General features: G+C 42.3%; 1 protein-coding gene and 1 long non-coding RNA gene across 10 annotated transcripts in view; both read left to right on the plus strand.

Annotated features, from left to right (window-relative positions):
* Window positions 1–4,236: 4,236 nt before the first annotated feature.
* Window positions 4,237–4,584, plus strand: LOC311601060. The gene is made up of 2 exons (XR_014780451.1): window positions 4,237–4,294; window positions 4,409–4,584. It is a non-coding gene; the product is annotated as an uncharacterized lncRNA (long non-coding RNA).
* A 533-nt stretch (window positions 4,585–5,117) lies between these two features.
* HNRNPR (heterogeneous nuclear ribonucleoprotein R) overlaps window positions 5,118–27,372 on the plus strand; it is a 38,903-nt gene continuing 16,648 nt past the window's right edge. Inside the window, exons 1-7 of one of the 9 annotated variants that reach the window (XM_084788291.1) lie at window positions 5,127–5,267; window positions 8,476–8,644; window positions 10,816–10,934; window positions 11,761–11,868; window positions 15,012–15,125; window positions 22,960–23,136; window positions 25,027–25,161. In XM_084788291.1, coding sequence (XP_084644417.1) covers window positions 8,488–8,644; window positions 10,816–10,934; window positions 11,761–11,868; window positions 15,012–15,125; window positions 22,960–23,136; window positions 25,027–25,161 — 810 coding nt within the window. In that variant the 5' untranslated portion in view covers window positions 5,127–5,267; window positions 8,476–8,487. Of the gene's footprint in view, window positions 5,268–5,813; window positions 5,977–8,475; window positions 8,645–10,815; window positions 10,940–11,760; window positions 11,869–15,011; window positions 15,126–22,959; window positions 23,137–25,026; window positions 25,163–27,372 lie in introns of those variants that run through there. The other 8 variants (XM_084788294.1, XM_084788290.1, XM_084788292.1 and 5 more) reach the window with 8 other exon arrangements.

The following is a 27,372-nucleotide window of genomic DNA, read 5'->3' on the forward strand; positions in this document are numbered from 1 at the left end:
TTTTAAAAGTAGGCTGGGAGCTGGGTGCAGTGGGGCATGTCTTTAATCCCAGCACTTGGGAGACAGAGATAGAACTCTGTGAGTTTGAGGCTAACCTGATCTACAAAGTGCGTCCAGGACAGCCAAGGCTACACAGAGAAACTCTGTTTTGAAAAAAAAAATAAAACAAAACAAAGTAGGGCAGTGGTAGTACACGCTTTTAATCCCAGCACTCGGGAGGCAGAGGCAGGTGGATTGCTGTGAGTTCGAGGCCATCCTGGTCTACAAAGTGAGTCCAGGACAGCCAAGGCTACACAGAGAAACCCTGTCTTGAAAAACCAAAAACCAAAAACCAAAAACAAAAACCAAAAAAACATCCAAAAACAAAACAAACAAAAAACAGGCTGGTGAGATGTTTTGGTGTATAATGCCACCTGCCATGGTGCATGGCATCCCCTCATGCTTTTATTGACTGATGACTCCTCAGTTGATAACCCTGCCACCTTGAGACTAAATGAAGGAGCCGGAGAGATGGCTCAGCAGTTAAGACTAACGGAAAGTATGTTTTCTTTTCCTTTTCTCTCTTTTTCCTTTCTTTCTTCTCTCTCTCTCTCTTTCTTGTGACTTTTACTTTTTAAAGAAAGATTTATTTATTTATCCTTATGTATACAGTGTTCTGCCTGCAAGTACACCTGCACCCCAGAAGAGGGTATCAGGTCTCATTATAGATGGTTGTGAGCCACCATGTGGTTACTGGGAATTGAGCTCAGGACCTCTGGAGAAGCAGGCAGTGCTCTTAACCGCTGAGCCATCTCTCCAGCCTGTGACCTTTACTTTACCTTTATCTGCACTTTTGTGTGTGTGTGTGTGTGTGTGTGTGTGTGTGTGTGTGTGTGTTTTGTTTTTTTGTTTTTTTTTTTGTTTTTTGTTTTTTTAAGAGATTTATTTATTATGTATATAATGTTGTGTCTGTATGTACAGCTACACGCTAGTAGAGGGCACCAGATCACATTATAGATGGTTTTGAACCACCATGTGGTTGCTGGGAACTGAACTCAGAGCCTCTGGAAGAGCAGCCAGTGCTCTTAACCTCTGAGCTATTGCTCCAGCCCGTGTTTTGTTTTTTTAAGACAGGGTTTCTCTGTGTAGCCTTGACTGTCCTAGACTCACTTTGTAGACTGGGCTGGCCTCAAACTCACAGCGATCCACCTGCCTCTGCCTCCCAAGTGCTGGGATTAAAGGTGTGAGCCACCATGCCTGGCTTATCTGCACTTACAAAAAAGATTTATGTAACACACACACACACACACACACACACACACACACACACACACACACACGAGTTTTGCCTGCATGTACACCTGCATACCAGAAGAGGGCACCAGCTCTGACTATAGATGGGAATTGAACTCGGGACCTTTGGAAGAGCGGACCAGGAACACTCTTAACTGCTGAGCCTATCTGTATTTATTTTATGCTAAATTTATCCCTGTGCCATCAGTTTTTGTTTCTTCTGGAACCTCCTCTTCTGGCTTTGGAACCATTTGTTCCTTTCCGGTGAGGATCATCTCAATGTGGCTGGAAGAGTTGTGTACAGGGTAATCTGGCCATGAGCTCTGTGAGTTTGCCGGCACATCCCAGGTGCTTTCTTCATTGGATATGTTCAATAACTAGAGAATCTACACCTAAACCCTTAAGTTCAGCTTTACTTTCAGCATTTTACACATGTGCAGCAAAATCCAACCCTTTGTCCAGCCCCACTGTTTGGCCTGGGGGGTCCGCTTTACCGTGGGAACCATGCACACGGTTTCTTCTTCTTTCTTCTTCTTCTTCTTCTTTCTTCTTCTTCTTCTTCTTCTTCTTCTTCTTCTTCTTCTTCTTCTTCTTCTTCTTCTCCTCCTCCTCCTCCTCCTCCTCCTCCTCCTCCTCCTCCTCTTCCTCTTCCTCCCCCTCCTTCTTCTTTTTAAGACTTACTGATATATTATTTGCACACTATTCTGCCTGCATGTACACCTGCAGGCCAGAAGAGGGCACTAGATCTCATTATAGATGTTTGTTAAGGCATCATGTGGTTGCTGGGATTTGAACTCAGGATCCCTGGAAGAGCAGCCAGTGCTTTTATCTGCTGAGACATCTCTCCAGCCCCTGATTTGAACCTGTTGATTTGTATCATTTTGTAGGGTGTTCAGGGTCCAGAGAGTAGTGAACCATCTTTGCAAGTCATCTCTGGCCTCTTACAGGAAAAGGGAAAAATACTTTTCAATTGGAGTGGTTGCGTGCACACCTTTAGTCCTAGCACTTGGGAAGCGGAGGTAGGTGGATCTCTGGAGGCCAGCCTGGGCTACTGAGTAGTTCCGGGATAGCCAGGGCTACACAGAAAAATACTGTCTTGAAAAACAAAGCAAAACAAACAAGCAAACAAACAAAAAAACCCAAAAGAACAAAGAAAAAAAAAGAAAAAGAAAAATCAAAACCAACCAACCAACCAACCTTTGATGAAGGGCGGGAGAGTTAGCTCAGAGGTTAAGAGTACTTGTTGCTCTCTTCCAGGGGATTTGAGTCTAATTCCCAGGACCCACATGGTGGCTCACTACCATCTGTAATCCAGAGGATCAAAGACCCTCTTCTGACCTCTGCAAGCACCAGGCACACAGACTACATACGGGCAAAATATCCCACACCCAGTAAAAAACAAAAAACAAAACAAAACAAAACAAAAAACTGTAAAAGGCACCCAAACCAAAAAAGGTATGGGCCAGACATAATAGGTACACACCTGTCCTGCCAGCAGGGAGGCAGAGGCCAGCAGATTTTGGTGAAGTCAGGGCAGGCTTTGTTTACATAGTAAGTTCCAGGATAGCCAGGGCTACACAGATAGACCCTGGGTCAACAAACAAACAAATAAACAAATAAACAGTCTTCATTCTCTTTGTGAACAGTAGATGAGAAAGCTTTGATTTGAATATTCTAGTGCCCTGTAATTTCCTAAGAAACAAAAGCTTATTTAACTTTTATTTTTTTTTGGATTTATTCATTTTCTATGTTTGGGTGCTTTGCCTGCATATGTGTTCGCATACCACATGTGTGCCTAGTGTCTAAGAAGGTCAGCAGAGAGGCTGGAGAGATGGCTCAGTGGTTAAGAGCACTGACTGCTCTTCCAGAGGTCATGAGTTCAATTCCCAGCAACCACATAGTGGCCCACAACCATCTCTAATGTGATCTGTGCCCTCCTCTGACCTGCAGGTGTACATGTAGGCAGAGCACTGTATACATAATAATAAATAAATCTTAAAAAAAAAAAAAGGTCAGCAGAGGGCATCAGATCTGGAACTCGAGTAACAGGCATTTGTGAGGCACCATGAAAGTGCTGGAACTGAACCTGGGTCTCTCTGGGTCTCTCCAACCTCCGGATCTCCCCCCACCCCCCACCGCTGCCACCCCCATCCCCCAAGCTGGGCTCTGACCTCAGGGCCCTTTGTATGGGAGTACATGCTGTAACACTGAACTGCAGCCTCAGTTCCCAGCATGACGGTGTTTTACATCCCATAATACTTGCTTGGTACTGGACACCTAATGAGTGCCATAGCCTTTTTAGTATTGCTAGGATCAAATACCTGCTATGGGAAAATTTATAGAGGACAGGGTTTTATTTAATTTGCTTGCTTGTGTGTTTGTGTGTGTGAAGGGAGGTGCAGACCAAGGTCATAGGAGGATGGTGGGCGTCCTGCTTTTCCACTCCCCGCTTTATTCCCTTGGGACAGGGTCACTCATTGAGCCTGGAGCTAAGCTGGCAGCAAGCTCCAACAATTCTGGGTCAGCCCACACCAACACTGGCATTTACAGGTGCCTGTGGTTACGCAAGGCTTTTTACTCAGGTGCTAGATTCAAAGTCGGGTTTTTAAGGTTGCATTTGAGCCCCCACAAGTGGATGTAAATTTTTACAGTTCTGTAGGCAGGGGAAATCCAGTGTTGATGGGCACACGGGATAAGGGTCTTCTTGCTGTGTCACCCTATGGTGAAAGCCCAAAAGATGCAGAGAAAATCAATCAGAAGTCAAAAGCACAGCCTGGAGGCCTTCGAAAGTATCCATCGAGGGTGGAGACTTAGTGCCTGAAACACCTCCCACTAGAGGCCCCACCTCCCAACACTGCCACTTTGGTTACCAAATTCCCAACACGTGCAGACGCACATTTAAAAACGCGGGGGAGGGGGGGGGCGTGTACGCTTTTAATCCCAGCACTCGGGAGGCAGAGGACTCCGGGAGGCAGAGGCAGGCGGATCGCTGTGAGTTCTTAAGGTCATCTTGGTCTACAAAGTGAGTCCAGGACAGCCAAGGCTACACAGAGAAACCCTGTCTTGAAAATCCTAAAATAACCAAAGAAAAAAAAATACCAACGAGTCAAACCATCCTTAAATTGTGTTTTGACAGGAGCTGGGCGTGGTGGCACACGCCTTTAATCCCAGCACTCGGGAGGCAGAGGCAGGCAGATCGCTATGAGTTCGAGGCCAGCCTGGTCTACAAAGTGAGTCTACGACAAGCCAAGTCTGCACAGAGAAACCCTGTCTCGAAAAACCAGAAAAAAATAAAATAAAAAAAAAGAAAAATTGTGTTTTGACTAGAGCCAAGATGATCTAGCTATGGAGCCGAGCGCGTTGCGAAGGGTGTGTTTGGGACCTACGCTATGCGGCCCGCCAGCCAGGCAAGAGTGAGGGAGGATGGGGGGGGGGAGGATAAGCGACTCCCGCGCGCCGTGCCATTGCAGAGCGTGGACACAGGGGACCCAAGGGGGGCGGGGCTCCGGAGGCGGCCACGCGGCGCGAGGCCTAGATTTTTTTTCAGCCTCTGGACCGCGGTAGACGAAGAGGGAGGAGCATCTGCCACGCAAGGCCTGCAGCCCCGCAGCCTCGCCACAACCAGGGGCTCCCACCAACAGACCCCTTTGTGTGCATGCCCCCGCCCCGGAGGCGCCACAGCCAGTGGCGCTGAGAACCCTCATTGGCTCAGCCCGACGGCCGCACCGATTGGCTCTCGGAGTCGCCGGCCCGGGGGCCCGCTTTCCCTCTCTCTCATTGGCCGGCTGAGCTGCCTGTCACGCAGCCTCGTGGGCTGATTGCTCCGCCGCCCGAAGTCCCTGGAAGCAGTTCCGGGAAACCCCGCGTGCTGCCGGGATCGCGTCTCTGTCCATGAGGGGGGGGGAGGGGGTGGCGCGCGCGCCATTTCTAGTCGTTTTCAAAGCGCCTCGCGCCGATTCTCACGGGCCAGGCCTCCGGCCCCCCGCTCTGCCCTGGTGAGTCTCGCGCTGGCCCGTGGGGGGTGGGGAGCGCGGGGAGTGGGGCCGGGAGTCCCGGTCTGACCGGACTCGGTCGGGGCCCCAGGCTCCGGGCGTCCTGGCCTGCCAGTTTGGGTCTTTGCTCCGAGGCCCGAGGGTGGGGGTGGGGATGGGCCGGGGGCGGCTTCTGCACGGGCGGGCCGCGCAGCCGTGGGCCTGAGTCCCGCCGCGGGCCGCCTCCTCTCTCTCTCTTTCTCTCGTTCATCCTCCGCAGCCCCCTCCGGTGCCCGGTCCCTCGGTCCGCTGTCCTCCAAGGCCTGCCGGTCCTTTTCCCGCCTCCGCCCGCCCGCCGGCCGGGCGAAGGGTTTCAGGCGTCTCCCCTGAACCCCCGGTGTGTCCGCCCCCCCCCACCGTCTCCCCCCCCACCCCCCCCAGGCCTGCGGTCAAGCTTGGCCCACGGCTTTGCGGGCCGCGAGTGGGATGTGTTGATAACCGGGTCGCGCCCGAGGGGGTGGGGTGAGCCGAGGGCGGGGTGTAATTCCTAGGGTGACTTGAGCTGGGAGTAAACTTTTTGTGGGAGTCGGTGCCGAGGGGCCGAGGTATGGGGAGGGGGTGGTGGTGCTGCCTCCTTGTCCCATTCCCACCCTGCATGCTTGGAGCCGGGATTTGAAGGAAAAAATGACTACTAGAGGCCGTGACACTTGGTTTCGAGCGGCGCCTGAGCTAGGTAATTCTGAGAATGTCATAGGCGCTCCACATTGGAAAGCGCTTTTTTTTTTTCTTACATGGTAGTAACCATGTGGCCAGAATTTCACGACGAAAGCCCCAGGGGTTCTTGAAAGGTTCAGTCCTTTCTCGTTACCTGTTTGAGATTTTTCCCCCCCTCCTCCTGCCCTTTAGAAGCAGTGTATGTGTCAGGAATCGGTCGTAGTGATTAAGGGTTTGACACTCCCGAGCTTTGAGATAACCGTTAGCTTTCGTTGGCTCTTTTAAAGCCCTTCTCTTAACATTTTGATTAGAGATGTTCGCCAAAAGTCAGGGAGGAGCTAGTACTGACTTCCCAATCTCCCGCGGCCCTTATAAATCTTTTTAAAATGGCTTTGTTTTGTAATTTTCTTTTTTTCTTTTTTTTGCAAAAATGTTTACATCAAAGGATTCCAGTCACGTTAGTATATTTGCTGCATCCAGAAATATGGTTTGGCTGTGTGGCATTGTGTTGAATTGACATGAGTTTTAAATGGTCTCATAACATAAAAGTCTTTTAAATGAGCACTTTTCGTATTTGGCTTGAAGAGGTTTTAATTAATTAATTAATTAATTATTTTTGTCTTGATCTGAAGGTTTTATTTCCTGGAGTCTTATTTTACTTTTATTTTTTTGTTAACAGTTGACAAAAATCTGGAAATTTCAAAACAGTTTTACTATCAACGATAGTCATAAATACCTTCAATATCTTTCTTGTGTTTTATACATAACTTGTCATTTTGCTTCACACATACTTTAAAAACCACTCCACCTTAACAGATGTTCTTTGACCCTCTCAGTTAATTTGCTTCTCCTGTAACATAGTATTCGCAGGTGCTGTGCTGGGAAGGTCTTGCAATAGGACTTCTGAGTTGTGGTGGTCTTACTGCAGTGTTTGGGAGGGAGTGGGAAACCACGGATGCATGTTCACAGAAAGATGTTGGAGTCAGAATGCTTCTTCTCAGGACTGGGTTGTATTGGATGCTCATCTTACGTGTTGATAGGTTCTTGTGCCAGTTTTGGATATTTCCATTTTTGCTAGTTCATCCGACAGAGTTCGAGGCTTGCCTGGAGATTTACATTTGTCCACCCAGAGTTTAAGTACAGTCGGCGTCTCTTAGACCTTAGAGGGTGAGGGAGAGAGAACTCTGCGATGTGGGAAGCCACGCGGCTAGTTGTTCAGGTCATTCTCTGAGTAGCGCTTTTCACAGTTTCCGTTCTCCTGTTGCCTCCCCTCTTTCTCCTCTCATTAACTCCAACTAAGTATTACCGGATTTTCAAACGAAGAGGTGTTTTATGACAGGAAACAGTACCTGGCGCATTTGCGTCATTTGTGTAGTGTTTGAGTAATCACGAGGTGATTGGTTATCTTAGGCTCTGGTACTTTTTTAGGTGACTTGTATTTTCTTCTTTTTGGCTATCTTGAGTTACTTCAAGAAGAGTAGGTATTTCCTTGAGACACCTTCATCCTGCCTTTATTTTCATATGTGCCGCAATATCTTTACTGTGCCACCAGTTATCGTCATCACGTTATAATTTTACCACAGACACACACTTGAGTTCCCTGACTTTGAGGTAGCATAGACTGGCCTTGTACGCTTTTGTAATGTACTCTTTTCAGGGAATTGGTCCATTTCAGCATTATATACAGGCTGAACATACAAAATGATTTTGGTAGGTTAATCTGAGAAATCTGACCGAAGTTTATGCCAATTAGATAGTGTTTGTGAAGTTTTTTGGAAGTTGTCTATTCAGTAGTTTTTGCAACTTTCTCTCACAAGAAAAATTCAACTCATACTCTGATTTTTTTTTTTTGAACAAGAAGCAATCTCAACTATAGCTCACTTATTTTTACGTAGACTTTAAACAATGGCTTAGCTTTTAAAGTTGGTCATTTTTTCTTTTAAATCTGTGAATGGGAATAGCAAATTAATCTTAGAACAAAATCAGTGTGAAAGTTGTGTTTGTAAAGTGAAGTGGAGAGAACCCAAGCCACCAGCTCATTGACCCAGATACAACATGGATTTATTTCATACCTGTGTTGTTTCCGAAGCAAAGCTAGGAAGAATGAAAAGTTCTTAAACCTTAATTAAGTCATGTGTGGGTGTTCATTCTGTTTTAAACCAACTTTTAGCAAATCATAAGCTGAAGGGGCTTTAGGATTTTGTGGTGGTTTGTTGATCTGCTCCCCAGAACACAACAGCTGCTTTTGTTACTCAGCAATTGTACCCTGAGTAAATTAAAGCCCTCTTAACCCAGAGTACATGAAGTTGCTTAAGGATCCAATACTTCCATGTACATTTTCTATAGTTTCACAAGATTCTTATTGAAAATTTAGATCAGCTACTCACAAAAAGGCATATAACTTTCTGGATAGTTGTTATTAGCAGCATGTGTACAAATTAGTTCAGGTAAATCATGCATTGTCCTACAAACTAGTTATTTCTGGCTTAATGTAATATAGCTCCTGAATTTTTTCCAGCAGCATAATAAAATGGCTAATCAGGTGAATGGTAATGCGGTACAGTTAAAAGAAGAGGAAGAACCAATGGATACTTCCAGTGTAACTCACACAGAACACTACAAGACACTGATAGAGGCAGGCCTCCCACAGAAGGTGGCAGAGAGACTTGATGAAATATTTCAGACAGGTATAATATGCATTTCTTGTTTCTGACTGGTTATGAAAGTGAGGGCAAACCACTCTGAATTTTATAGATTTTTAAGGTTAAATAATGCTTACTGTTTCTGATCTGTGTAGAGCTGAATATGACTTTCCCTTCATTGAGGGCATATTGGGTTTGACTTTATTCCTATTTCATTATTTTGAAGCCTTCTTAGTGTTGAATATGCAGTCTTAGTTGCTTCAGAACAGAACATCAATTTATCTTAGATTTACTACCAATTAAAATGTATGTTTCAGCATACCAAATTTTGCATTTTCCCCTTAACCTAAATCAGTCATCATTTTGCTTTTACTTTTCTACTTTTAGCCTTTTAAGTGATTGTTAAATCAGCTTAGGTCTGATTAGGTGGCATAATAAGAGGAATAGTTAGACTGTATTGTCTGAAATGATAATATATGTCAGACTCTGTGAGAGTTTGTGGCCTGTCTAGTTTCTAATAGACAGAACTTCACATCTCTCAGTAATTTGGAAGTGTTTGGTTTGTAACAGCTGTTTTTGTTTTTGTTTTTTCTCCTTAATGTCCCATGGTTAAGTGCTTAAGCAAATTTGAACATCTTAATATGGTTGGTTGTAAGTGGTTTGAAGTTTTAAAGAGGGAGAGAAATATTTACCCTTAGGGAATGGTGTTCGTAAATAAATGTGTCCTCCTTTGGGGCCATAGATGGAAACTTTCTTACTCTGTGTTTGTGTGCCTATCCAGATCAGGAGAGAGAATTGAATTGTTTCTTAGAAATGTCTTAAATATAGTAGACATAGCTGTGCTTTTTTTTTTCTTAAAATATTTCAAATCTCACAGCTGAGATTTACTTTTAGACACTAAAATGGCTTATGAAAATGACTCCTGGGTGATGGTCCCATTTGAAAACCAGTCCTCAGGAACTTTCTGTGACATTCTGCCCTAGAGAACTGGCAGTGATCTGTTTAGAGACGCACCCTGTATAGTGTTTTGTTACTACTAAGAGGCTGATGATTTGGGTGTAGGATTGGATTGACAGGATGGATTGATGATTGTCCTGAATCGTGGCTTTGGGTGGTGGTATGAAATATTCAAATATTACTTAGCCATGTTCATTTTGAGCTTTTAAAACATGACATGGCAACATTTTTAAACAATAATTTGCAAGTGGCATTACTTTATTTTCAGTTTATTTACAGTATAAAATAAAATTCTTTTTGGCTTTACCAAAATACAGTCACTTGATGTTAGTTCATATGGACTTGGGGCAGGGGATGGTCTCTGTCAACTAGTTGTATTTTACACTGGACCAATTCTGAAAAGGGTCCTTATGTATTGAGTTATTTTAAACATAGTACATATTCTGTGTGTAGTTAAATAGACTACACTTATAGAATGCAGCACATCTATTTTCTGCATAATTTAAAAATCTGTAACTTTTTTTTACTGATATTTGAAAGAGATTGTCATTATTGACAATGTGAATGCCACAGCTTCTTTTAAGTCTCAGCTTGTTACTTCAGAAGAGCAAAAGACTGACTTAAAATACAACTTTCAGAATTGATTTAGCAAGCTGCACTTGCATTTGTAGACTTTAAAATTATGCCTTTCCACATTCTGACTGCAGCAAAGTAGATGCTTGGATAGATACATTTTAATTTATTTTTGTGCTTTATAGGGAAAACCGTTGACACTCTTTGGAGTGGAAAAAATTAAGTAAAATTGGTTCACATATTTTCTCCTAACTCTTCTATAGTAAACAAGTATAACAACCCAAAATTTGAATGTTTAATCTTGGAAAAGACAATATATTCTTACCACTCTAATATAAACCAGAATTCCTTAAGTGAATGAATGGTTCATCTGTATGTGCATCAGACTTTCAGAACTTACTGCTGTTTGGGGAGTTGGAAACACTTTAGAACCTTCCCACTGAAGTTTTTTTTTTTTTTTAAGTTAAAATTCATGTTTATAGTTGTTGACATTTTATCTTTGATTTTTGTATTTGCACTTAACCTTGTTATATATTATTTGTATAGCTATGTATATGCGTACAGTTAAATGAAAATGCAGTTTGTCAGAGATGTATTGAATATGACAACTCTACTAGACCTTACTGGACAGTTTAGCTTACTCCTTTTATTGCAATAATGTTAACCCTTTTCAATTTAATTTTTAGGGTTGGTAGCTTATGTCGATCTTGATGAAAGAGCAATTGATGCTCTCAGGGAATTTAATGAAGAAGGAGCTCTGTCTGTACTACAGCAGTTCAAGGAAAGTGACTTATCTCATGTTCAGGTAAGGTCAGTACTAGCAAATGCATCTGAGCAGCTAATGATCTGTATCTGTTGAACTGCGACAATACTTTGTTTCCTGTGGGGAAGTGGTCTGTTTTGTTTGTGATTATCTCTCCTATGGAAAAACTAAAGGGAAAAAAGATCATCTGTGTCAAAAGAGTTTCAGAAGCATAAGCACAAAGCAAAAGTCTTCGTTTTTATACAGTAAGTTACTTTAAAAACTTTAAAATTCGTGGTTGATTATTGTTACTATTAAGGTCTTATATATTATAATTGTTTACATTAAAATTTTGGGGGAGCTATTTATCTACTTTTGTGAGAGAAGTTCCTTTAGCCATCTTGGTTTGATTGTTTTGTTTTTGGTTTTTTGAGACAGGGTTTCTCTATGTAGCCTTGGCTGTCCTGGACTCACTTTGTAGACCAGGCTGGCCTCGAACTCACAGCGATCCGCCTGCCTCTGCCTCCTGAGTGCTGGGATTAAAGGCCTGCGCCACCATGCCCAGCCCTTTAGCCATCTTGGAAAGATAGTCTATATTCAATTAAATATTAACAAATGGAAGACTATTTTTTCCCCTTCAGTTTGGAAGGTAAGCTCCCTGAGGCGCTGTCTTAATGCTGCCTGCTTCAGCTGGCACGTCAAAGTATTTGCAGAATGAATGGAATGAATAGTATTGTTAAAAGTTGCTCTTGAAGGCTACACAGGGAAACCCTGTGAAAATCAAACAAAAAAAAGTTGGTCTTAAAGCACCATCATTTAAATTTAATTGTGTATTTGACCCTTCAGAGATTCCTGGTAATTCTCCCTTTAAATTGCTTGCGTGTTTTAGAACAAAAGTGCATTTTTATGTGGAGTTATGAAGACCTACAGGCAAAGAGAGAAGCAAGGCAGCAAGGTGCAAGAGTCCACAAAAGGGCCTGACGAGGCAAAGATCAAGGTAAAAACATGACTTGGGGAGTTATAATATTTGGTGGAAAGCTCTAATTCACTCTTTCTTCATCCTTGGTCTTCTGACAAGGAGGGACATGTATTACTTTATAAGCACTCTTTATGTTTTGTTTGGTGCAGGGTTCCATTAGCAGCTCAAGCTGGCCTGGAACTTAAATGTGTAGCTCAGGCTGGTCCCAAACTCATGGTGATCCTGCCTCAGCTGCCTGAGTGCTGACTTGAAAATTATGAGCCTGGGACTTTTTCTTTTTGGGAAAGAGCTGTTGTATTCTAACCTGCTTTTCTTCCTTTTGAGTTTTCTCTGATCTCAGTGTATTTATAAAATGGTCATGGTTGTGCCTACCTCCTAGAGTTGTATCTACCATCCCCAGTCATTATTATTACTTAGATACACTGCTTTGAAAGGTAAATTAGGCTTTTCCTAAAAGACCTAGTTAAATGGGTAGTTTTGATATTGCAGAGATTACCCCCATCCCCAGCTCTTGGGATCTAACCCACAGCTTCACACTTTGTAAGCATCCTATCCTGAGCTGTCCTCCCAGTTTAAATTGAATTGTATTGGGAGATGTTTGCACAGGTGGCTTATGTGTAGATATAACTAACTTTGTAAAGTACCTTTATTCTTTTCTCCTTGTCACTTGTGGAATGAACTAGCCCCATTCTTACACGAATTCCAAACTACTATATAGAAATTCTGTTTGGCTCACTAACCCTAAATTGCGGAAGAAAGACCCCTCAAAGACCCTTAAAATCCCAGCTCTTAGGCTTCTGGAGTACCACACTCCACTGTTTTGCAGAAGGTCTTTCTGTGTATTCCCTCCCCCTCCCATGAGTTTTTCAAAGGTAGAAAAATGGAAGGTATAAAACATTTATACCTGTGGAATTCCAGGATTAACTAACCTAATAAACATAAGTTGTGGTGTTCTGTTAATTAAAAATATAATGTGCAAAGCTCTTCTCTTTCTTGGTAGATTACATATTTTGTGCGCCAACAGAAGATCCCCTCCTCCCCCAGGGTTTCTCTGTTGCCCTCTATCTTGAACTCTGTAGACCAGGCTGGCCTTGAACTCACAGCGATCAGCCTGTCTCTGCCTCCTGAGTGCTGGGATTAAAGGCCTGCGCCACCACGCCCTGCTAACAAAAAATACTCTATAGGCCCTTCATATAAATATTATCTATAGTGCAAGCTCTTTGAGGGCAAGGGCATCTTTTCTATGACTTTTATTAACTAATGTTAATGAGATAGAATGCTAATCAAGAAATAATAAGATTTTATTTTCTGAAGTCTGAGTATATTTATTTGTTAGTTGCCAAATTTAGAGTATATACTGTGAGATTGTCTGGTTTGTTTTGGAGTTTGTGTTATGGTAAGAATATAAGACAAGCTGGGCTGTGGCACATGCCTTTAATCCCAGCACTTGGGAGGCAGAGGCAGGCGCATCACTGTGAGTTTGAGGCCAGCCTGGTCTACAAAGTGGGTCCAGACAGCCAGGGTAACACACAGAAAACAAAAAACAAAAAAACAAAAAACAAACAAACAAAAAAAGATACAAACAAATGGAATAGTTAAGGATAGTTGTGAGCTGCCATGTATATGCTGGGAAGCAAACCTAGGACTTCTGCAAGAGCAGCAGGTGCTCCTTGTTTTAAAGTCATTTCTCCAGCCATCCCCTTTTACATATTTTACTGTTTTTCATTATGTGTATGTGTGGCTGAGTGTGGGTTTGTGCACATGACTACAGTGCCCACAGAGGCCAAAAGAGGGTATTGGGCCCCCTGGACCTGGAGATGACAGACAGTTAATAATGAGACATTTCACGTGGTTGCTGTTACCTAAAGCAGAGTCCTCTGGAAGAGGAGCAAACTCTTAAATGCTAAACTATCTGTCTCTCTAGCCCCTCATTCTTTTTTTGGGAGGAGGGCAAATTTCTAGACGGGATTTCCCTATGTAGCCTTGGCCATACTAGAACTTGCTCTGTAGACCAGGCTGGTCCCAAACTCAGTGACCCACCTGCCTCTGCCTTCCTAGTGCTGGGACTAAAGACATGTTGCCTCTGTTACCTAGTGCCTCTCATTTTTCTTTGGATTTGGTGTCTCTGTAGCCCACACAGCCTAAGCAGACCTCAGACTCCCTTGTATCTCTGTGACTGGCTCTGAACTCTGAATTGCCCTGCCCCATCCTGGAGTGCTGGGATTATAGGGGATATAGAATGCTTTGTTGTTTTGAGACAGGATTTCATGTAGCACAGGCTATATATTTAGCTGAGGTTAGCCTTAAACTTTGGATCTCCTGCCTTTACCTTGCTTATGCCAGGGTTTAAGGCATGCACTACCATACCTGGTTTTTTGTTTTTCCTGTTTTGTTTTTGTTTCTCTGTGTAGTCCTGGCTGTCCTGAAACTCACTCAATTTGTAGACAAGGCTGGCTTCAAACTCAAAGATCTGCCTACCTCTCTTTCCTGAATATTGTGATTAAAGACATGCACCACTACCACCTGGCCCCTTCTTTGGTTTTTATGTGTTGCTGGGGATATAACCTAGGGCCTCATCCATGCTAGACAAATAATTTTATCAACTGAGCTATATTTCCAGCTGCTCCCCCCCCCCCTTTTTTTTGTTTTTTCAAGACAGGGTTTCTCTGTGTAGCCTTTTCCCCGTTTTTTTTTTTAATGCTTTATTTTATTTATTGTGTATACAGTGTTTTGCCTGCCTGCCTGCATGTACGCCTACAGGCCACAGTAGGGCACCAGATCTGATTATAGATGGTTGTGAGCCAGCATGTGGTTGCTGGGAATTGAACTCAGGACCTTTGGAAGAGTAGCTAGTGTTCTTAACCTCTGAGCCATCTCTCCAGCCCCCTAAATCTGACCATAAAATACATTTCATAAGATGTTATGGTATCAGCTGGTGTGGTGCTGCACACTTGTAATCCCAGCACTTGGGGAGGCAGAGGCAGGTGGATCTCTCTGAATTCGTGGCCAGCCTGGTCTACAAAGTGAGTCCAGGATAGCCAAGGCAGAAATACTGTCTCAAAAAAGAAAAGAAAAAAAGTTATAGTATCTTTTAGAAAAGGTTAATGCACTGATTTATGTGTGTATTTATATTTTCAAGTATAACATGTAATTATCTTTAGGCTTTGCTTGAGAGGACTGGTTACACTCTGGATGTAACTACAGGGCAGAGGAAGTATGGCGGCCCTCCACCAGACAGTGTGTACTCAGGTGTGCAGCCTGGAATTGGAACAGAGGTGAGTGTTCTTATCGCTTTGCCAAAAATCTAATAATTTTATCTAGTGTATGATGTGAGTAAAATACTTGCTTCCTTTCAAAGTGTGGTTATTTTTATATTGATGATATCTGTGTATTTGGTGTTATTATTAGCAGGGATAACTAACCTTGGTATACGTGTGTGTGTGTGTGTGTGTGTGTGTGTGTAGCCTTGGCTGTCCTGGACTGCTTTGTAGACTAGACCAGGCTGGCCTTGAACTCATATTTATCCTCTGCTTCCTTAGTGCTGGGATTAAAGTAGTGCATCACCATGCCTGGCTAGAGTTTTTAGAGACAGGGTTTCTCTTGTGTTATCTTAGCTGTTCTGGATTCACTTGTAGATCAGGGTGCCCTGAAACTCAGAGATCTACCTGCTTCTGGGATTACAGGTGTGGGCAGGGCTTATCTGAAATACCTTTTAATGGAGCTTACTGCTAAAGGGAGAAGCAGTTGTTTCTTTTTTGTTTTTTGTTTTTTGTTGTTGTTTTTTCAAGACAGGGTTTCTCTGTGTAGCCTTGGCTATCCTAGACTTGCTTTGTCGACCAGACTGTCCTTGAACTCACAGCAATCTGCCTGCCTCTGACTCCTGAGTGCTGGGATTAAAGGCGTGTGCTACCATGCCTGGCCTTTTTTTTGGGGGGGGGGTTGGTTCTGGGTTTTTTTTTTTTTTTTTTTTTTTTAAAGACAGGGTTTCTCTGTGTAGCCCTGGCTGTCTTAGACTCTTTTGGTGTAGACCAGGCTGGCCTTGAACTTAGAGATCCACCTGCCTCTGCCTCCCAAGTGCTAGGGCTAAAAGTGTATGACACCATATGCTGCAGTATCAGTACTTTTTCTTTCTTTCTTTCTTTCTTTTTTTTTTTTTTTTGGTCTTTTGAGACAGGGTTTCTCTGTGTAGCCTTGGCTGTCCTGGACTCACTTTGTAGACCAGGCTGGCCTCGAACTCACAGCGATCCGCCTGCCTCTGCCTCCCGAGTGCTGGGATTAAAGGCGTGTGCCACCACGCCCGGCAATACTTTTTCTTTCTTTTTTGTATCAGTACTTTTTAAGCTGTGTTTGGTATTACTCTCTGCTGTCTCTCAGCACATAAAATGTACTTAGAAGTTAATCAGATACATTATGAATGGGAGGGAATTTCACAAGGGAACGTGAAGATGTGGAATCAGAGAAAGAGTTGAGTACATTGGTTTATACTCCAAGAAGTGGCTCTTAGGTTTTTGTAAAAGTTTCTCTCTGGCTTTTGGCCTCCCCACCCCACCCCCCAAGACAGAGTTTCTCTGTGCATTCCTGGCCACCAGGAAGTCTCTGTAGGCTAGGTTGGCCTTGAGCTCAGAGGTCTGTCTGCTCTTGCTTCCACTTGACATGCCTTTGGTTTGTTTGAGTTTTTTTTTTTTTTTTTTTTTTAAAGACAGAGTGTAGCTCAGACTGTGCTAGATCTAGTTAACTTACCATCTCCTTGCTCATATTGTTGGGGTGACAAGTTTGTTCCACATCAGGTTTTTGCAGTGCTGAGGACCCAACACAGAGTTCCTGTGTCCTAGGCAAGCACCCTGCTCATTGCATCTTTCCCACACCTGCAGCCCTAGTCCCCCCATGTGCTTGCTGTTATTGTAGCATTCTTGGTTCTTTTTAATGGAGAAACTAGGTGACAAAAAGTAGCCAGTTGTAGCAGTGACTTTTTCTGATTTTATGTTTCCATTGTCTATATTTAGTACTTAGCATAATGCCAGGAACACAGTGCACAGTATTTGATGAAAGATTAAAAAAACAAAAGAGAAATTGTGGACTTTTCATAACAAACTTAAACTAGCTTGAATGACACGGGTGGGTTTGTTTGTTGAGATAGGATCTCATTTGCAGAATGTGTGTAATGTGGGATGTATGTGTATGTGAAGGATTAGAGGTCAGGATTGTTTTTGGGAGCTTGTTCCTTATACTGTGAGTTCTGGGTCCTGAACTCATCATTAGCTGGTGTGACAAGTGCTTTAATCCTCTGAGGTATTTTGCTGGCTCTCATATAGTCCACTCTGGACACGAACGCATGCTGTATAAGCCTCTCACATGTTTGTAGGAGTCTCTTAAACAGCATGATGGGAGTGTGGATTGTAAGGGTAAGTTCTTAGATAGTTATAGTGTGTGCTCATTATTTGTTGAGTATTTTTGTTAGACATTAGAGTTAAATGTTTAGATTGTCTATTAGAGTTACAAGAAAATAAAAAAATGTACTCAGACCTATTTAAACACTTCTAAACAAAACAGTGGTGTCTTTAGACTGTACATTGTATATTCACGAGAACTAAAACTTGCTTTTCAAATGACCAAAAGCAAAGATCATTTTTTTTTGTTTGTAAGTGGATAAACAAAGATGACTGTACTTTGCATTACTTTAAGGGGAAAAAATTGTATATTTGTAAGTGTCTAGTGTGTAGGTATGTGTGTGGAAATTGTAGGACAACTTTGTGGAATGGGTTGGTGTTTTGTTTTGTTTTGTTTTTTCCCACCCTTATGTGGGTTTGAGGATTGAATTTAGGTCACCAGGTTTGTGGAAAAGCGTCATTACTTGCTATCTCATTGGCCCCAGTGTCAATTTTAAGGCGTGTGTGTTGCTGCCTCCTCTTTTCCTCAGGGTTTCTTTGTGTAGCCTTGTGTAGCCCTGGCTGTCCTGCACTCACTTTGTAGACCAGGCCGGCCTCACTCACAGAGATCTGCCTGCCTCTGCCTCCTGAGTGTTGGGATTAAAGGGGTGCGCCACCAAGCCCCGCTTCTGTGTTCTCTTTGTATAGTATGGTCATTACTTTTTGTTCTTTTGACCTTCGTTTTCATGTAATAATAGTATTAATTTTTTTTAAATTATGCTATTTTATATGTGTAGGTGATTTGCCTGCGTGTATGTCTGCACCACTTGCATGCCTGCTGCCTGCAAAGGCCAGAGGAAGGCGTTGGGTCCCTTGGAACTGGAGATATAGATGGTAGTGAACCACTGTGTGGATACTAGGAATTGAACCTAGGCCATTAGGAAGAGCAGTCAGTGCTCTTAATCTGAGCCGTATCTCCAGCCCCATATTAAATTTCTTTTGCTTTTTCTCCCCCCCAACTACCCTGTGCCCCCCCCACTCCCACCCCCCACCGCCCAGCTGGGTTTCTCTGTGTAGCCTTGGCTGTCCTGTACTCACAGAGATCCACCTGCCTCTGCCTCCCTATTGCTGGGATTAAAGGCATGCACCACCACACCCCAGCCATATTCTATTTCTTAATGTTTAATATTAAAAGGGGTTCTAAGTATTTTTTGGTTTAGAAACGTCTACATATTAGCTTGTGGCTGTTTTAAGATCATATAATATGGGCCTGCCTGCAAGAGGACTCAGTGGGTTAAGGAGTTTATTGCACACAAAACAAATACACATAGTTTAAAAAAGGAACTAGAGCTGGACGTGGTAGTGAACACCTTTAATCCCAGCCCTTGGGAGGCAGAGGCAGGCAGATCGCTGTGAGTTCGAGGCCAGCCTGGTCTACAAGGCGAGTCCAGGACATTCAAGGCTACACAGAGAAACCCTGTCTAGAAAAAAAAAGTTTTATGTCATCCTTAGCTACATAGTACCTGAGAGCTTATTTAGAAGAAAAAAGAAAAGAAAAATGCCATGATATGAACTCTTATTATAGATGTTAAACTTTGCATGTGTGATTGAAAGATGAGGAAATTGGATATCTAGGAAACTTATTTTTAAAGATTTATTTATTATGTATTCAGTGCTCTGCCTGTGTGTAACATCTGTAGGCCAGAAGAGGACACCAGATCTCATAGATGGTTGTGAGCTACATTGTTGTTGCTGGGATTTGAACTCAGGGCCTTTGGAATAGCAGCCAGTGCTCTTAACCTCTGAGCCATCTCTCCAGCCCCCAGGAAACTTGTTTAGAGTAACTAAAAGTATAAATCTGAATCTAGTGTAACTGAATAGTTCTTTTACCACTCTCAGCACCCTTATAGCTGTCACCTACTAGGATAAGCCACCATTGTAGCTTGCCAGAATTGTCATGTTAACCTTTACTAACCCCGGGTCTCTTCATGCAACACATTTTCTACCCAGTTAACAGTGTGCTTAGATATTCTTAAAATGTGAGTCACACCTAGTCAGTTTTCTGTCAGACACATCTGGGGGAAAAATCTTTAAACTCCTAATGGTGGTTTGACTTCATTTGGCACTATTTTCTGACTTTCCACTTTTGTTTTTGTTTTTATGAGACAGCGCCTCTTTGTAGTCCTGGCTCTCCTGGAGCTCCTTATGAAGTGTAGGCTGACCTCAAGCACACTGAGTGGTTTTTATTCTACCCTCCACCCCCCAGCCCCCTACTCCGAGACAGGGTTTCTCTGTGTAGCCTTGACTCTCCTGGACTCACTTTTGTAGACTAGGCTCCTGCCTCTGCTTCCCGAGTGCTGGGATTAAAGACGTGCACCACCACTCCCGTCCCTATTTTTGTTCTTAGGTGTCAGCTCAAACTTAGTTTTTGGAAGGCCTTTCTAATTAAAAGTACAGCTGTATCAATATCTTTTCCTGTTGTTTGCTTGTTAATCCCTCCAGCCCCCACAGGGTTCCTCTATGTTGCCTGGACTGTCTTAGACTCGTGTTGTAGACCAGGCTGCTCTGGAACTCATAGAGATCCACTTGCCTCTGTCTCCCAGAGTGGCAGGATTACAGGCGGCACCACCACTCCTTGCTGCTTGTTAATTCTTTTTTTTTTTTTGGTTTTTCGAGATAGGGTTTCTCTGTGTAGCTTTGGCTGTTCTGGACTTGCTTTGTAGACCAGGCTGGCCTTGAACTCACAGCGATCCACCTGCCTCTGCCTCCCCAGGGCTGGGATTAAAGGCATGGGCCACCACACCTAGCTTGCTTGTTAATTTTTAAATTCTTTATTGAAGGTTTAAATATCTTTTATTGGCATTTAAAATTTTATTTTTACCTTTCTCCTTGTTGGTAGAGTATTTTTAGAATCTAGAGATAAAATAGTGCTATGTAAGGCAAAGTGAATGGTGTGTGTGTGTGCGTTGTGAGATAGTCTTTCCGTGTAGGCTAGGCTGGCCTTAAGCTGATCAGTCCACGTGACTCAGTAGTATTGTGTGGGGTCATGGTAGGAGTCAAAAGAATACTTTGAAGTTTTACTTGATGTCAGAAGGAGTAAGGATGATTCCTTACAGAGGTGTTCAGCCTTTTGTGTTAGGGCATCATCTACACACACATGTTCATTCACATATGCTGGCCATGTGGTACACATCTTTAAACCCAGCACTCAGGAGGCAGAGGTAGGCAGATCTCTGAATTCAAAGCCAGCTTGGTCTACAAAGAAATTTCTAGGGCAGCCAGGGGTACACAGAAAAACCCTCTCGTGAAAAAACAAACAAAGTTGATGGTGGAGAAACTTGTAACCTTTGGTATAAATGCTGATTTTCAATTTTTTTCATAATTAAAGAAATACCACAACTTCCTTAAATGGTAAAAAATAATTTCTTAGCCAGGCGGTGGTGGCTCATGACTTTAATCCCAGCACCAGGCAGAAGCAGGTGGATCTCTCTGAGTTCAAGGCCAGCCTGGTCTACAAAGCGAGTCCAGGACAGTCAAGGCTACACGAAGAAGCCCTATCTCAAAACCCCCCCCAAAAAAATTAAATAAAAAGTTTTTTTTTTCATGCCTTAAAATTAAACTGCTAGCCAAGCATTATATGTATGCTACTTAGGAAGGAGGGTGACGTGGAGGGAGGGTATTTAAGCAGAGGAGTTAAGAGGCTAGCTAGCCTCTTAAAAAAAAAAAAAAAAAAAAAAAAGGAAGACAGAAAGAAAGAGGCTAGCCTGGGCAGCACAGTGATGCCTCCTTTCCTTTTTGATTTTTTGAGACAAGGGTTTCTCTGTGCAGTCTTGGCTGTCCTGGACTGCTTTGTAGACCAGGCTGGCCTAAGAACTCACAGCATTGCCTGCCTCTGCTAACTGAGTGCTGGGATTAAAGGTGTGTGCCACCACACCCAACTTTTTTTTTTTTTTTTAGATTTATTTATTTATTATGTATACAGTGTTGTATCTGCATGCACCCCTGCAGGCCAGAAGAGAGCATCAGATCACATTATAGATGGTTGTGGGCCACCAAGTGGTTGCTGGGAATTGAACTCAGGACCTCTGGAAGAGCAGCCAGTGCTCTTAACCCTTGAACCATCTCTCCAGCCTTTGGTGTAGCTCTGGCTGTCCTGGCCTCACTCTGTAGACCAGGCTGGCCTCAAACTCACAGAGATCTGCCTGCTTCTGCCTCCCAGAGTGCTTGGATTAAAGGTGTGTATCACCATGGCTGGCTGTGATGCCTCATTTTCTTTCTATTTTCCTTTTTAAAATTTTTTTTTTTTTTTTTTTGGTTTTTTGAGACAGTGTTTCTCTGTGTAATCTTGGCTGTTCTCATGTCTCGGACTCACTTTGTTGACCAGGCTGGCCTTAAACCTTGCCTTCCCAAAGCTGGGGTTACAAGTGAGCGCTACCATGCCTGGCTGATAAGCTCACTTTCTGTCTTTCTTTCTTTTTTTTATTTTTAATTTTTTAATATTTTATTTATTATTATGTATACAGTGCTCTGCCTGCATATACAGGCCAAAAGAGGGCATCAGATTACATTATAGATGGTTGTGAGCCACTATGTGGCTGCTGGGAATTGAACTCAGGACCTCTGGAGGAGCAGATAGTGCTCTTAACTGCTGAGCCATCTCTCTAGCCCCTAGACTCTAACTCTTTGTTGATGGCCCCAAGATCGTTTTATGTTTTGTTTTTGAGACAGAGTAATACTATGTGATCTTGGCAGATCTGGAACTACCTGTGTAGATCAGGCTGGCCTTGAACTCAGAGATCCGCCTCCCCCTGCCTCTCAAGTGCCTGTATAATCTCACCTATCTGATTTATCAGAAGTTAGGGTTCACATTTAATCTAAACAAACGGCCAGATTAAAATTGTCTTCATTTGGGGACTGGAGAGATGGCTCAGAGGTTAAGAGCACTGGCTGCTCTTCTAAAGGTCCTGAGTTCAATTCCCAGCAACCACATGGTGGCTCATAAACATCTATAATTAAATCTGGTGTCTTCTTCTGGTGTGTAGCATACATGGACACAGAATACCATATAAATAATATATAAATAAATCTTTTTAAAAATTGTCCTCATGAGAGTGGTATGGAAGAATGGGGAGATAGAAGAACCCAGAGGGTCCAGGAATCCTACAAGAAGACCATCAAGGCTGGCGGATCTGGACCCATGGGGGCCTACACAAAGCCTACACAAACTACTGTTCCAATCAAGGACAATGCATGCAGTAAACCTAGACCCCTCTATTCAGATCTAGCCAGTGGACAGCGCATTTTCCACAGTTGTGTGGAGAGCAGTACTACCTCTGACATAAACTCTGGTGCCCCCTATTTGACCACTTCCCCTTGGTGAGGAGGCCTGGTGGCACTCAGAGGAAGGTGAAACTGGTTATCCGCATAAGACCTGATAGGCTGTGATCATATAGTGGGGAAAGAGGTCCCCCTTCTGTCACAGGCTAGGGGTGGGAAATAAGGTAAAAGAGGGAAGGAGGGGGGAACGAGGGGGGAACGGGAAGATACAAGTGAGGAGATAACAATCAAGATGTAATCTGAGTAAATTATTTAAAAAATTAAAAGAAAAAAAAAAAGAAAAAAATTGTCTTCATTTTACCTTAAGTAATTTATGTCTTTATCCCCTAACAAGAGGCAGGAAGTCTGACTCCGGCTCTAAAGTGAAATGCTTACGTTGGATTTTAACAAGGAAGTTTTATTTCAGGTCTTTGTAGGTAAAATCCCAAGAGACTTGTATGAGGATGAGTTGGTGCCCCTTTTTGAGAAGGCTGGTCCTATCTGGGATCTACGCCTCATGATGGATCCACTCTCTGGTCAGAACAGAGGATATGCGTTTATCACCTTCTGTGGAAAGGAGGCTGCCCAGGAAGCAGTTAAACTGGTATGTGATAAATACCCATTGTTCAGGAACTTACCATTTGAGAGAATAAACTTCAGTTCAAAACCATTTGCAGTTAACTTTGTTTCATTTCCTTTAGTCATTACTTTTAATACCTTTATATTAACTGAGTTGGTATGTAACCTTTGCTTTATTTTTTTTTTCTGATTATAATTCTAAGTTAACTGATTGGTTAGGACACACACAAAAAAACCTCAGTTTTTTATTTAGTATCAAACAAATTCAGTTTTTTTTTCTTTTAATAAGGTTACTTTTTGTTGTCCAGTTTTTGGATTGGTAGTAAATACAGTGCAGGCTGAAATGAAGGTAACTGGAAGACAGGACTTTTTTAGGACTTGGTTTAGGAAATAGTGTGAATTTGTTTTATTTTTGCCACAATCTAACTGTAGAATTAAAAAATTGTATTCTAATCTAGGCAGTGGTGGTACACGCCTTTAATCCCAGGATTTGGGAGGCAGAGGCAGCCTGGTCTACAAAGCAAGTTCAGGATAGTCAAGGCTACACAGAGAAACTCTGTCTCAAAAAACCAAAAAAAATAAAAAATAAAAAAAAAATTATATTTTAAGCCTCTCAGCCAGGCAGTGGTGGTGCACGCCTTTAATCCCAGCCCTTGGGAGGCAGAGGCAGACAGATAACTGTGAGTTCGAGGCCAGCCTGGTCTACAAAGCGAGTCCAGGACAGCCAAGGCTAATAATACAGAGAGACCCTGTCTCGAAAAGGGAAAAAAAAAACCTCACTCCTTTTTTGCTATGTAATAGTTTTCATTTTCTCTAAGGCTTTTTCTTTTTTTTTAAAAACCACCTTGTGCTTGTTAGAGCAGTAAGTCTTGTAGGTGGTCTGTGTTCTCACTTTAGGACAGCGACTTTCTGTGTCCTAAGGAACTATGCCATTGTTTTTGGCAGATTCTTGGCGGATGTGCACTGTGTTCTTGCCCTTCCCCTTGTAGCACAGCTGTGTCCCTAGTGGCTTTGTTTCATTAGTGAGTTCTGAATTAGTCCTTTCCTAGTCCATGCTTCATTTTTTTCTGATGGATTTTTCTTTTCAAACTTGTTTCTTCAGTATTAGGAAAATTTCAAGGCTTTATTTTCTCATTTTTGACAGTATATGGATGACTTTTTAAATCATTTCTTTTAGTAAACTAATGGTAAGTAATGTTAAACATAAACTAAACTTTGTTAAAGAATCCATCACTATAGTGAGTTCAAGTAACATGGTTTTCTTGTCTTCATAATGTTTTGAAAGAGTTTTGATAGTTTACAGCTTTGTTCGCAGTTGAGATTTGTATACAGTGTGAAACGCCTATAAATTTATTTGGCATTCATTAAACCTAATTGTTCCTTTTTACATATTTTGTTTTGGTTGTTACTTATCTACGTCTAATTTCATCCTCAAGGACTCTGAATAGACAGTTCATGTATTTCTTTTGAAATTCCCTGGAAAAGAATTTTCAGGTAGATTCAATTGAAATATGAAGCTGGCAGTGAGGGTGTGCTCCTTTAATCCCAGTGCTTGGGAAGCAGAAAGAGACAGATGGATCTCTGAATTCAAGGCCAGCCTTGCTTACACAGTGAATTCTAGGACAGCCAGGGCCATGCACAGAAAAACCCTGTCTCAAAAATCCAAAAGAGAAAGAAAGAAATATTCAGTGTTAAAGCCAATACCTTTGAGCCCTTCTTCATGTGGATGAACAGTAGGTTATAAAACCAAGCTATAACTGGAGAGTGTAACAAATTTAAAATACACATTGATGTTTCAGCAAGTTTGAGGGAGCTTGGTGAGTGTTTGACCTTAAATTGTGGGGCTCTTTAGAGTGATATCAGTTGTCCTCAGTCTGGGGTGGTTTGGGGTTTCTGGTTCTTTTCTTCCTTGCAGTGTGACAGCTATGAGATTCGTCCTGGTAAACACCTGGGAGTGTGCATTTCTGTGGCAAACAACAGACTTTTTGTTGGATCCATTCCAAAGAATAAGACTAAAGAAAACATTCTGGAAGAGTTCAGTAAAGTCACAGGTAAAACAAAAATGCATTTAAAAGTTGGTTTGTGGCAATCTGTTGTATTACTTATAAATATAAGTGCTCCCCCAAAAGGAGACATACAGTAAATAAGAGTTCAAGTCTCATATATATAAATTGCTTCTTTCTGCTTTCATAGTGGTTGGACTAAACAGATTTCTATGTATTCTTCATTTCATGGAATTTCTTTTTCTCTTCGTCCTAACAGATCTTGGTTTTTGCCAGAGCCTTTGCTCTCTAGCCCTCAAGTGAAAGCTTTTTCCTCAAATAACTTTTTAGGATTAAGGAGAAAAGAGTTCTTATTTCTTCCTGTTGACCTGTTTATGTAATTTTAGAAATAATCTAGTTGAATCCATGTAGTTGATTTAGAATTTATTTTATATCACAGGTTCACATATTTAAATACATGTAACTGGAGTCATGCACGGGGGTACATGCTTGTATTCCTAGCACTTGGAGGTTGGCTGTTTGCCAAGCATAGCTAACATAGGGCAGTCTGGGATACATGAAACCCTATCTCAAGAAGCAAAACAGAATATCATATGTATAAAGAATCAAATGAAACCATACTTTGATTTATTACAAATTATTTCATTCTACTTTCTATTCAACTTCACTTTTTATGTGGGTGCTAGTGTCTCTTGCTTTCACAGCAAGTACTCCTTATCCACTGAGCTTTTTTTTTTTTTTTAAAGATTTATTTCTTTTATATGAGCTCTGTGTTGATATACCTGCATGCCAGAAGAAGGCATCAGATCCCAATATAAATGGTTCAGAGGCACTATATGGTTGCTGGAAGTTGAACTCAGGGTGCCTGAAAGAGCAGACAGTGCTCTTAACTGTTGAGCCACCTCTCCAGCTTCTCCTCCCCTTCCCGCAAGACAGAGTCTCACTCCACAGCTTTCACAGGCCTGGTGTTTGCTATGTAGACCAGGCTGAACTTGAATTTACAGAGATTTATCTGCTTCCACCTCCAAAGTGCTGGAATTACATACTTGGCTTGCATATCACTTTTTAAATGTTGCCATTGGATCTGTGAGATGGCTCAGCTGGTAGAGGTGTGTTTGTTGCAGGCTTCATGATCTGAGTTCAATCCCCAGATTACACAAATTGGCAGGAGAGAGTTATTCTTTGACTTCCACAAATGCATCATGGCATAGGAGCGGAGCATCTGCTAGGTTGCACGCAAGCATGCTGTCTCTTTCTGTCTCTTTGTATATGTGTGTGTCTCCCTGTCTGTCTGTCTCCATCTTTTCCTCTCTTCCACATGAGTGAGTGAGAGAAGGAAAGGAAGGAAGAAATGTTGAGATTATGATTTGAAAACACTACTTAAGACCATGACCTTCTCTTTTAAAAACTACTATATTTCTTTATAGTTTTGTCATCTAATCATTCTGTCTTCTCCTTTTACTTGAAGCTGTCATTTATTACTCTGGTTTTACCCTTTCTTTAACCTAAATGTTACCAGAGGCTAATTCTTCCTCTCCTGTCCTAAATTAGTTGATTTTTTTTTCTTGCTTCTTTTACTTATTAGTTTATTTTTTAGTTTTTTTGAGACAGGGTGTCTCTGTATCCTTGGCTGTCCTGGACTGTCTTTGTAGACCAGGCTGCCCCTGCCTTTTGAGTGCTACCATTATAGGTGTGCACCACTATGCCCAACTCTGTTTTGGTTTTTCAAGCCCTGGCTATCTTGTAACTCTCTCTGTAGATCAAGCTGGCCTTGAACTCAAAGAGATCCACTTGCCTCTGCCTCCTAAGTGCTGGGATTAAAGACATGCACTGCTATCACCTGGCTAAGTTTACAATCTATATAAATGACCTGTCTAAGGCCAGACTTCAGTTCTATGTTATCCAGATTAGATCCTGGATCTTTTCTTCAGAAACTCTACTACTCTAAAACCTTAATTTCCATTGTCTGTTTTGTCTTGGTCAGATTGCTCTACAGCAATCCTTTCTGTTCATGTCCTACTTATTCCTTTAGTGCATGCTTATGAATATTCCTGCTAAACAGTAGGATACAGTGGTAGATAGTAGCAATTTTTTGTCTATAGGGCCTACATCCGGGGAAACAGTCAAGACAAATGATTAAAGAAATATTTCCACATTGTAGAAAAATACTTTAAAGGGGGGAAATACAGAATTTTAACTATAAAATATCTATTGTTTCCATAGTTAGCTTTTCTGATAAAGTGTCATTTCAGCCAAGA

This window comes from Acomys minous (assembly GCF_964271855.1).
Source record: "Acomys minous genome assembly, chromosome: 6".
Classification (NCBI taxonomy): domain Eukaryota; kingdom Metazoa; phylum Chordata; class Mammalia; order Rodentia; family Muridae; genus Acomys; species Acomys minous.